This window comes from Chrysochloris asiatica, unplaced genomic scaffold (genome assembly GCF_000296735.1).
Source record: "Chrysochloris asiatica unplaced genomic scaffold, ChrAsi1.0 scaffold00053, whole genome shotgun sequence".
In the NCBI taxonomy this organism is placed as follows: domain Eukaryota; kingdom Metazoa; phylum Chordata; class Mammalia; order Afrosoricida; family Chrysochloridae; genus Chrysochloris; species Chrysochloris asiatica.
This window is the reverse complement of record NW_006408571.1, coordinates 17,229,253-17,239,836: the sequence shown is the minus strand read 5'-3', so window position 1 is coordinate 17,239,836 and position 10,584 is coordinate 17,229,253. Positions and strand designations below refer to the sequence as shown.

The following is a 10,584-nucleotide window of genomic DNA, read 5'->3' as shown; positions in this document are numbered from 1 at the left end:
GTCTATTCTTTTGGCAGTCCATGGTATTTTCATTACTCTCCTCTAACACCATAATTCAAATGCATCCATTCTTCTACTGTCTTCTTTATTCATTGTCCATATGGAGGAGTAAAAATACTGTAAAGGATCCCTGCTAGAGCAAATGATTAAAGTACTTGGCTGCTACCAAAAGGTTGGCAATTTGAACCCACCAGCTACTCCGTGGGTGTGATAGAAAGATTTCAGCCTTGGAAGCTCTGTGGGGCATCTCTACTCTGTCATCTTGTGGTACTCTGAGTTGGAATCCACATGTAGGCCAGGGGAGTATAGTCCGTTTCCCCAGGGAATACTACTTCTCAGCTGCAATATGCCGGGGGCTCCACCAAAGGACTATACACAAGTGCAGCTAAGGAGAGCAGGGGAGCAGGGCACATTCCCGGAAGCAGTCTTTCTACCACTAGAGCGATTGATTGGCACGACAGTTGTTAACACTGTAATGAGAGGGGGTGAGTGAAATGGGTGTGGCAGTGAGAATGATGTCAGAACAGCTCCTTTTTAACTTGCTGCTCTTGTATGTGCATGTGTGTGTGTGCACATAAAAAATATCTATTAGGAAAACATTTGCCAATTCAAAGATTCCTACATGGGCAGTTCACTGATACTGATTCTGTCATGTGGTCATTACCATTAACCTTTTCCAATTTTTTTTTTTTTTTTTTTTTTGCCATTTAATAGAAACTCAGCACCCCCTAAGCCATGACTCCCCCCTTCCTCCTCCCTCCCATACAGACATGACAGTAACAGTAACCACCTCCAAATCCTACCTTTAAATTCAAGAAGATGGTGTTTACCTTGTTTATTGTTGTCTTTATGGTGGCTTCTAGAGCCCTGTCTGGCACGTATATGTCCTCATTAGATACCAGCAGGATGGCTGAAAGTTGAGGGGATTTTTTGGTGGGTTTTTTGTTGTTATTGTTATTTGCGTGGACAGATCTTGGATTCAGGGAAATGTATGTAGCCATCCTCAGCTTTTTTGGCCGGAGCAAGTCCACAGAGCTTTCTGGTAAGCAGCCATATAGCTTCACTAACTTCTCTCTCTCCCCAACCCCCTTTCCCACAGCATCCAGCGCCGGCTGTCCCTCCAGCTCCCCATCCTCCACCACGCCTACCTCCCATCCATCGGAGGCGTGGACGCCAGCTGTGTCAGCCCCTGCGTCAGCCCCACCGCCAGCCCCCGCCACAGACATGTGCCACCCTCCTTCCGAGTCATGGTCTCGGGCCTGTAAGGGCGGGGGGCCTGGGGCCGGGGCCTCCTCCATGTCAGAACCACATCAGGCAGAGGCATCTGCTGCAGGAACCCTGTCGGCTCTGGCTTCAGAGAGCTGGGTGTGCCGCTGGCCTCACGGGACTACTCGGAGGACACTCAGGTGGACAGGATGGGGGGACTTGGCACCTGACCTCGAGCCTTATTTGTGAAGTTTTTATTCTTTCACAAAGAAGAGGAATGGAAATGACTTCTCCCTTAATGTCTGCAACAAGGAGGAGCAGGAATATTGGAAACTGGCAAATAAACAATTCTAGATGAGGAGGGAGGCACTGGGACTCCAGCTAGAAGTTACGGAGTCGAGGGGCCCACACAGCCTTGGGAGAGGAGAGGAGCTTCTGGAGAAAACACCTCTGCGCTCTGTCCACTCATCCCTGACTGCAGACCCTCAGGCCAGCCCTTCTCCATCTGGGGGAGGAGGCCCCCAGCAGCCAGTCCAACCCACTCCAGCCTTCCTAGGACAGGGAGTCTGCAGGACCGGCAGACAGGCACAGCCCAGGGTGGGCAGGCCGAGGGCTGGGTTACTGGAGGCCACAGGCCTCCTAGTGGGACCTCCATCTGAGATGTTTGTTACTGTCTGATAAATGCCACCCATTAACACAATAACACCCGTTCCGGGACAGTGGGGATTTAGGGCACGTCACTCTTTGGACACCATACTGCAGCATTCACCGACAGTCCACCATGCACCCACCATGTTGGCCGCGTCCTTGTGTTCATAACAGGTGTTCCCAGTAATAAGGGGACCACCCGAGCTAGTCATGGAATGTCTGTTCCCAACAAGCTCCATCAGGAAAGATTGTGCACTTTAACCTCTCTCATGAGGGCCCAAGGGCTGGCTGGCAGTTTTTTTCCCACTGACTTTATTTCTGACCAAAGTGAATCGGGGGCATTCTTCAAAAAGACATCCCTATAGTCATAGGAGAGAGAGCTGCTGGCTGGGGGCTTCCCGTGATTTCCGGAAGGTCACCTTCCATTCATCCAGGCCCCTGGGGACCACTGGTGTTGACCAGTCAGCACACTGAAGACCAAGCTTCCCTTTTAACTGAACCCCACAGAGCACTGGCCTGGGAGTCAGACAGACCTAGGTTCAAGTCCTCACCCCACTGTTGACTCCCCGTGTGACCCTGGGCAAGTCACTCATGTGTTTCTGAGCCTCAGTTTCCTCTCTAACAAAATGGACTTGAAACAAGACCTGTCCTGCCTACCTCACAGGGTCACTCTGAGGATCAAACCTTGATCTCATCCAAGAAAGCTTTCTACCACACAGCGACGACGCGGCCCTGACCGAGAGGTATGGATGTGACCATGACCTTCAGCCCTCACCACAACAGGGTGTAATCCAGAGAAGGAAGCTCCCAGCACAGCCCTCTACCCAGACCACCCCGCTGGAGCACGGCCCCACCGGCTTTCCCCACCTTCCTAGACAGGTTCAGTTTTGGCTAAAGAAAGGCCTGTAGGACAATGTCCGAGACGACTGCACATCAGAGCAGGTGGCTCACCTTCTAAAGAAACTTAATGGCAGCTTCAACAGGCAGGCAATAATCTCTTCCCAGAGCCACTGTTGTCACCAGGCTTTGACAAAAGGACCCACCGGAACCTTACCATCGCCAACATTTCACGACACCCTATTGCACGAGGACAGCTTTCCCCTCCCTTCCCCCAGAGAGAAGTTATGGAGGAACTGTAGCTTTTAGGGGGGAAAAAAAAAAATTTTAGCACATCACAGGTCAAGTTGAAGTCCTTCTCTGTTTTTAGGCACTAAAAATCGGTGTTGTCACTCACTGTGTATTACCAGTATTTACTTGCTTTCTTGATTTCACCCAAGCCAGATTTAATTTCAAGGACACACATTAATTTTTCAAAGGGAAAGAGACAATTAACTGTACATAATGTATACACACAAAAAATACCTGTAGAAATATTATTCCAGCATAGCAGGGGGGGAAAATCACAAATATCGGGCTGTCGGAGGTGAGTGTGTGTCTGTGACCCTTCGTGACCCCTGAACATTGGCATCTCCTACACTCACCCACGAGTACAACCTGTGTCTTTAATGATGCTGTAGGTTCACCTTTTTTTTTTTTTCCCCATTTCCCCGCAAATAACAAGACCCACAGAAGTGACTCTAGTTATTTAATTGTTCTTTTTTATGCAACAAACACACACACCGAACATTTCGGAAGAGGCTCTGGCCTGAAGACATTTTCCAATGATGTTAGTGCACAAACGCTTTAAATTAGACTGGAAATGCCAGAATCAAATGTAAATGAGGACTTTCTCTACCCCTACTGCATGGTATCAATTTTTAATAAATTGTTGCAAATTTGTTTTTATGAATAAAAGGGAAAAAGCTGTTGTCTTTAATGCCTACTGTCCCCACCGTTCAGGTCAGGACAGGCCATAGTCCTCTGCTCAGAAACTCAGACTATCTCTGCGTTCCCTTTTCTTCCAGAAACTTCCATTCCCTGGTTTCTGCTGACAGTAATGCAACAGTCCTGTTACCCTGTGATCCCACAAGGGTGGGGACCTGAGCCCAGCTGGGCCATTAAATTCCTTCTTCAGGGTTCCGCCTTATGGTGAAATCTAATCTGGCAGCAAGAGAGACACCAGTTCAGAAGATGGTCCTGACAGTGTCTGAGCCCCTGGTCCCTCTGCTCCAGAAGGACAGCAGCACTCTGGCTCCCTGGATTCTTGGAATACTGATGTTCCAATAAATTGCTCTTTATGCTAGTTCATGTTGGGAAGAAACCCCTATGGATCTCAGTGGAGTCATCCCCATGATTGCAACTAATCATGGGGATGGGGTCATCATGAGTAGGTGTATGACTCAAAACTTCAGGTTGGTTTCCCATCATTTGAAATCAAAAGTTCCTGACTAAAATAGATGCTTCCTTGCCTTCCCAGCCCTACCTCCTCCTCCAGGTAATCATGGCCTATCCATATTTGGCCCCAGGCTCCCAACACCCCACAAGACCGTTAGCACATCCTCCATCATGCTGGATTCTGCAGCTCCATCTCAACCTTCCCCATCTTGCACAGTCCCCACCACCACATCTTCCCAGCTCTCCTGACAAGACACTTTCTCTATTTTCTGTGCCGACGGCACTGCCACTCTCTCATGGTACTGGGTTCAAGCCCATGCTGTCCCCATTTCTTTGCCCCAGACCACAAACTCCCTGAGGACGGGAGTCACGTCTCCTTCCTCAATGTTCACCAAGGGTCAGACCGTCCATGTGGCTCAGAACGAGACTTTGCAGAAGTAAACATTTTGACTAACGTGTGCCCAAGTTAGTTACTGGGTCCAGGAGAGAGAACTAGAGTAGGAGTAGCTGTCGAGATTGGGGACGCCTGAGGCCATCTGATGTGGAGGACTCCTAGATCTCAATGGAAGGCTGTTCCCAGGAGGAGTTTTCTAGTCCCCAGGCTCCACTCCTGAATTCTACCCCAGAGGATCTCCTCCATAGCCACTGCTCCACACTGCCTTGTATAGAGCCCAACCTAATGGGGAAACGTATGCTAGGAAGAAATCACATCAGCCTATCATAGGAGCCACACTCAGAATCAGGAAACACTTCCTGGAATCAGGAAGTGCCTCTATAAGGGATGAGCAATCATTTAAGGGGACTTCCCGTGTGGAGATGTAGAATCAGCACTAGTCTGCCAACCACACAAGGTCAGCACTTCAAACCCACCAGCTACTCCTTGGAAACCCCATACAAGTTAAGTGCCAACTCAACAGCACTTTAACACCAACAACACAAGGAGAATATAAGGGTAAGTAAATGTGCTTCACATGTCTCTGCGATCAGTGGATGGCCGCAGACAAGTTCTGTCAGTACATTGATCTTGCTTTCAGTAGAGTACCTTCAAAAGTCCAATCAAAACAACGGCTTCGGTGAGGATCTAGTGGTGGTTGTTACTAAGTGCCGTTGAGTACAGTTAAATTCATAGCAGAGAGGTCAGCTCCAAATATTATAGTGATGCTTTGGGGTCCCAAACGGACCATCTTGATAGATTTTCTCAAAGGACTATCAATCGGCACTTTTTGTTAAGAAGTTTTAAGAAATTTGAAGACTGCACTGGTGAAGAAAAGGCCAGGAAAGTTGTGCTGAGGAATTGTTTCCATCACGCCAATGCACCTGCTTATTCTTCAAAGATAGAAAGAGCTATCCCATGAGAATTTCGTTGAGAAACCGTACCCCATCCACTCTATAACCCTGATCTTGCTCCTTCAGACATTTTTTTTTGTTCTCAAAACTCAAAGAACATTTCAAGGGAATGTGATTTTCATCCCTTAAGGATGCCAAAACTACCATTTTGACATGGTATAAATTGAAGAAGGAGTTCTGGTAGCGTAGTGGTTACAAACCAGGCTGCTAATCTCACGGTCACCAGTTTGAAACTACCAAGCTGTTCCATGGGAGAAATATGATTCTTTCTGCTCCTGTAAAGATTTACAGCCTCGGAAACCCTGTACAGGGCCACTATGAGTCGGAACCGACTCCACGGCACATAATAACAACAGCAATAAATTGAAGATGGCAGAATTCTTCGGGGAAAGGTTTGAGAGATGGAAATATCACCTTGAGAAGTGTTTGGTCCTAGGTGAAGGATACATTGTGAAACAATAGCTTCATATTTTGAAATTTTTGTTCATGAATGGTTTCTATGATTTTGTAGCAATACTTTATTACTTACCTTCATACAACATGTGAGGATCTTTCTACAAGTCAAGGAACGCCAAGAAAAGTCAGAGTCATGAGAAACTGAAAGAGTCAAGGTAGGAGCGCCCCCTAGAGCTGACCAAGAGAATGCATGAAAGATGAGGCCTTTTGCTCCCGTGAAGATTTACAGCCTGCGAAAACCCTGTACAGGGTCACTATGGGTCGGAACCGACTCCACGGCACACCACCACCACCACCACCACCACTAACACACTAAATTCAAACATTTACCTTTACAGATGGAGCCCTGGTGTAGTGCTGTGGGTTAATGTGCTGTACTGCAAAGTCGTTTTGAACCACAGGGTAAGTGGTTCAAGCTCACCAGACATTCCCCGGAAATCATATACAAGGTTGCTTTGAGTTGGAACCTACCCAACTGCACTTACAACAGCCTTAAAGAGAACTCCTGATGTGGCGCTGTAGGATCAGCACTGGACTGTGAACCACAAGGTCGACAGTTCAAATCTACCAGCTGCTCCTCGGAAACCCTATACAGGGTCACTATGAGTCAGAACTGACTCGAAGGTACTTAACAACAACCACGGCTTTTAAATACATTCATTTTGAGGTCTTTTTCTATGGCAGCCTTAAGAATTGTGTTGTTAGTTGACTTACGTTGTTGAGAGGCAGAAGGAGGGAGGGAGGAAAGAGGGAAGGAAAGTTCTGGAATCGAAGTAGTGTCGAAAGCCCACGATGTAACGCCTTCCCTTTCCTAGTTTCTTGTGCAGTGGCCCAATCAATCAGGAAACAATCCTCACTGCCTTCTCTAAAGATAAATCTCTGCCGACCGTTTCTGAAACCTGAGGGAAGTGCCCCATGCACACTTCTAGAACCTCAAGTTCCTACAGAGTGAATAAGAGCAGGATGAAGAGGAGCAACCAATGAATAGAAAGCAGAAGTCCACCTACCAGTAAATTCTCACAGAGATATAAAAACTGAATGGCATGTTTTCCGTGTTCCCCTGTTTGCTTTTAGCTCCTTTCTGAGTGAAAGGACCACGGGGGGTGGGGGTGGGGGGTGAGCAAATGCAGGATTCATAAAGCTAAAACTTCCCATTCCCTGGGACCTGGGTTGCCCATTAGATAAATTCCCCTCTCCCCATAAAGTTAGCGGTACCTGAATTATTCCTCAGCCTCCTGCCCTTCACCAAGTCAAAGACTGGCAGAAAACTTCAGAACGTTCCATCACCAGAGTGCTCAATGTGCAGACCTGAGGCCTCTGAGGTGTGGAGAAAGGGCAGGAGAAAGATGGCAGAGCTAGCCTCCTGGGGGAGGGGAAACAGAACTTCCATGGTGTGGAGTGGCAAGGAGACGTGAGGTTCCCATGGAGTCAACACCAAGGAAGGTTGTGGGGTTTTTAGTGGTTGGGCCCTACTGGAGAGTCAGCACTCAGCCTTAGCCTCACAGTAACTGCCAATGGAAACCTCACCAGGGAGTCACATAAGTAATATCCTTATTCCTTTCCTGTCTGTTTCCTCTCTGTGATGTCTCCGCAAGGAGAGAAGAAGAGAGGGTTGTGAGAGCAAAGCACAGTACCTCCCATCCATACCCCAAAGCTGCAGAAGCCTCAAATCTGGTCTGTTCAAGGAGGTGCTTAATTGTCCACAAACTGTTGGTTTTTTCCCCTCAAACAGATTCATTGAGATATAATTCACATACTATACAACTCACTCATTTACCATGTACCCCCAGAACCCCAAATGAAGCCCACTGCCATCAAGTTGATACCTACTCATAGTGAGTGACCCTACGCAGGGAATCATTTTTACAAGAGCAGAAAGCCTCCTGTTCCTCCCTTTGAGCAGCTGGTGAGTTTGAACTACTGACCTTGTGGTTAGCAGTCTAGTGCTTATCCTACAGCACCACCAGGACTCCTTTTTAAAACGTAAAGTTCAATGATTTTTAGAATATATTTCTAAATATATTCTAGACTAGAGGTCCTTGTCTCTCTGAGTCTGGAAACTCCTCTGAACGCTGTTCAGGATCATAGCAACCTGCAGTCTTCTGCCAGCACATGGATGGTGAAGTAACCCTGGGTTTCCTGACTGAGCCCCCCTACCCTCTACACCATCACTGGGTCTCCTGACTGAGCCCCCCTACCCTCTACACCATCACTGGGTCTCCTGAACCCCCTGCCCCCTGAACCATCACTGGGTCTCCTGACTGAGCGCCCCTGTCCCCTGCACCATCACTGGGTCTCCTGACTGAGGCCCCCTGCCCTCTGCACCATCACTGAGTCTCCTGACTGAGCCCCCCTGCCCCCTGAACCATCACTCAGTCTCCTGACTGAGCCTCCTGCCATCTACACCATCACCGGGTCTCCTGACTGAGCCCCCCTGCCCTCTGTACCATCACTGGAAGGGTTCCAAGAGGGATTCTGGAGAGCACCCCTATATCAGGTGGGGGTTAGAATGGATGACCTTAAAGATCCATGCTTCAGAGGCTGCACACTGATGCTACATTTGTCATATAGGACAAACGAGTGTTTTCTTTTTATGGCACAGCATTTGCTTACACAATGTTCTATTGCTTTACTATTATTATTACAAAATTATGCATATAAGCTCTGCACTTCTAGCTTCTCTTGAAAAATAATGCTTAGCAACTCTAGGCCCACGTTCTCATATGCCAGCCACCCATCAGAACTGACTAGAAGTGCTCCTCTCCATAGGGCACACGTGTCCTTTGGTTCACCGCAGCTTCCACGGGTCTCTGTTAAATATCCTACAGGGAGACCAAGTGTCCACTGACATCTATCATTCTGCCTGTACTGTGTTGCTTTTCCTTGCCCTCAGCCTGTTTAACTCACATATATTATTACCTGCCTTCACTCTACGCATTTGAGTGGGTGACTTTTGCTATATTCTATAACTCTCAACTTTAATTTGAAGCAGTGCTGTTGAGCGGTGTTCCCCTCAATTCTCCCTCTCTCCCTGGGCCTTCTGTCATTATGAGCCGCACAGAGAGTTTGCAGTTCGTGTGACTAGCACAGGAATCACCAAATGGCTCTCGCGGCATGGCCCTGAAGAGAGGCTCTGTTATGGATTGAGCTGTGTTGTAAATCCTAATTCCATGCTTGGTAAAGGAAAAATCAGCGAAAAAGACCCTCAACGACACATCGGCAGCAGCAACGGCCTTAGACATGCAATTGTGAAGATGGCGCAGGAGCAGGCAGTGTCTGGTTCTATTGGGCACATGAGTCAGAATTGATGAGACAGCACGTAACAATATCCCTGTGGATATAATCCCATTTGGAAATGGGTTGTCTTTGTTATGTAAATGAGACTGGATTCCTGTAATTGTTCTTGGGTATCCTCAAGTTCTTCCAGACTCCTAGCAACCCTGTGTACAACAGAACACAACCTTGCCTGATCCGGCATCCTCACGACTGGTATGTTCTAGCCCATTGTTGCAGCCGCCATGTCAATCCACCTTGATGGGAGTCTTCCTCTTTTTTGACGACCTTCCACTTTACCAAGCATGATGTACTTCTCCAGGGGCTGATCCTCCTGACAACATATCCAAAGTATGTGAGACAAAGTCTCGCCATACTGCCTTCTAAGGACTGTTCTGGCAGGCTGTCCTTCTTCCAAGACAGGTTTGTTTGTTCTTCTGGAAGTCATGGTACTTTCAATATTCTTAGCCAACACCACAATTCAAATGCATCAGTTCTTCTGTGGTCTTCATTATTGGTTGTCCAGCTTTTGCATGCACATTAGGCAACTGAAAAATACCATGACATGGGTTAAGCATACTTTAATTCTCAAAGTGACATCTTTGTTCTTAACACTTTAAAGAAGTCCTTTGCATCATATTTGCCCAATGGAATATGTTGTTTGATTTCTTGACTGTGGCTTCCATGAGCATTAATTGTGGATCCAAGTAAAATGAAATCTGTAATAACTTCAATGTCTTCTCCATCTATCATGATGTTTTTTACAGAGGATTTTAATTTTCTTTACACTGGATTATAATCTGTATTGAACACTGTATTATTTGATCTTCATGATCAAGTACTTCAAGCCATCTTTGCTTACAGCAAGCAAGACTGTGTTATTTATATTTCATAGGTTATTAAAGACTATGTTATTTACATTTCATAGGTTATTAAAGAAACTTCTTCCAATTCTGATGCTGTGTTCCTCTTCATGTAATCCAGCTTCTCTGGTTATTTGCTCAGCATACAAAGTGAATAAATTTGTTGAAAGGATACAATCCTGTTGTACACTTATCCTGATTTTAAACCACCCAGTATCCCTTTGTTCTGTCTTAACAACTGCTTCTTGGTCTATGTACAGATTCCCCATGAGCACAATTAAGTGTTCTGGAATTCCCATTCTTCACAATGTTATACATAGTTTGTTATGATCAATATAATTGAATTCCTTTGTGTAGTCAATAAACCACAAATACCTTTCTGATATTTTCTGCTTTCAATCAAGATCCATCTAACATTAGCAATAATATCCCTTATTCCAGATCCTCTTGTGAATCCAGCTTGAATTTCTGGCTGCTCCCAATCGATTTACTGCTAAAACCATTGTTGAATTATCTT

General features: G+C 46.6%; 1 protein-coding gene across 1 annotated transcript in view; it reads left to right on the top strand.

Moving 5' to 3' along the window:
* Positions 1-3,670, top strand: part of GABBR2 (gamma-aminobutyric acid (GABA) B receptor, 2) — a 474,372-nt gene extending 470,702 nt beyond the window's left edge. Inside the window, exon 19 of the mRNA XM_006863147.1 lies at positions 1,100-3,670. Within this exon, the coding sequence (XP_006863209.1) occupies positions 1,100-1,265 (166 nt within the window). The 3' untranslated portion in view covers positions 1,266-3,670. The remainder of the gene's footprint in view (positions 1-1,099) is intronic.
* The last annotated feature ends 6,914 nt before the right edge of the window (positions 3,671-10,584 follow it).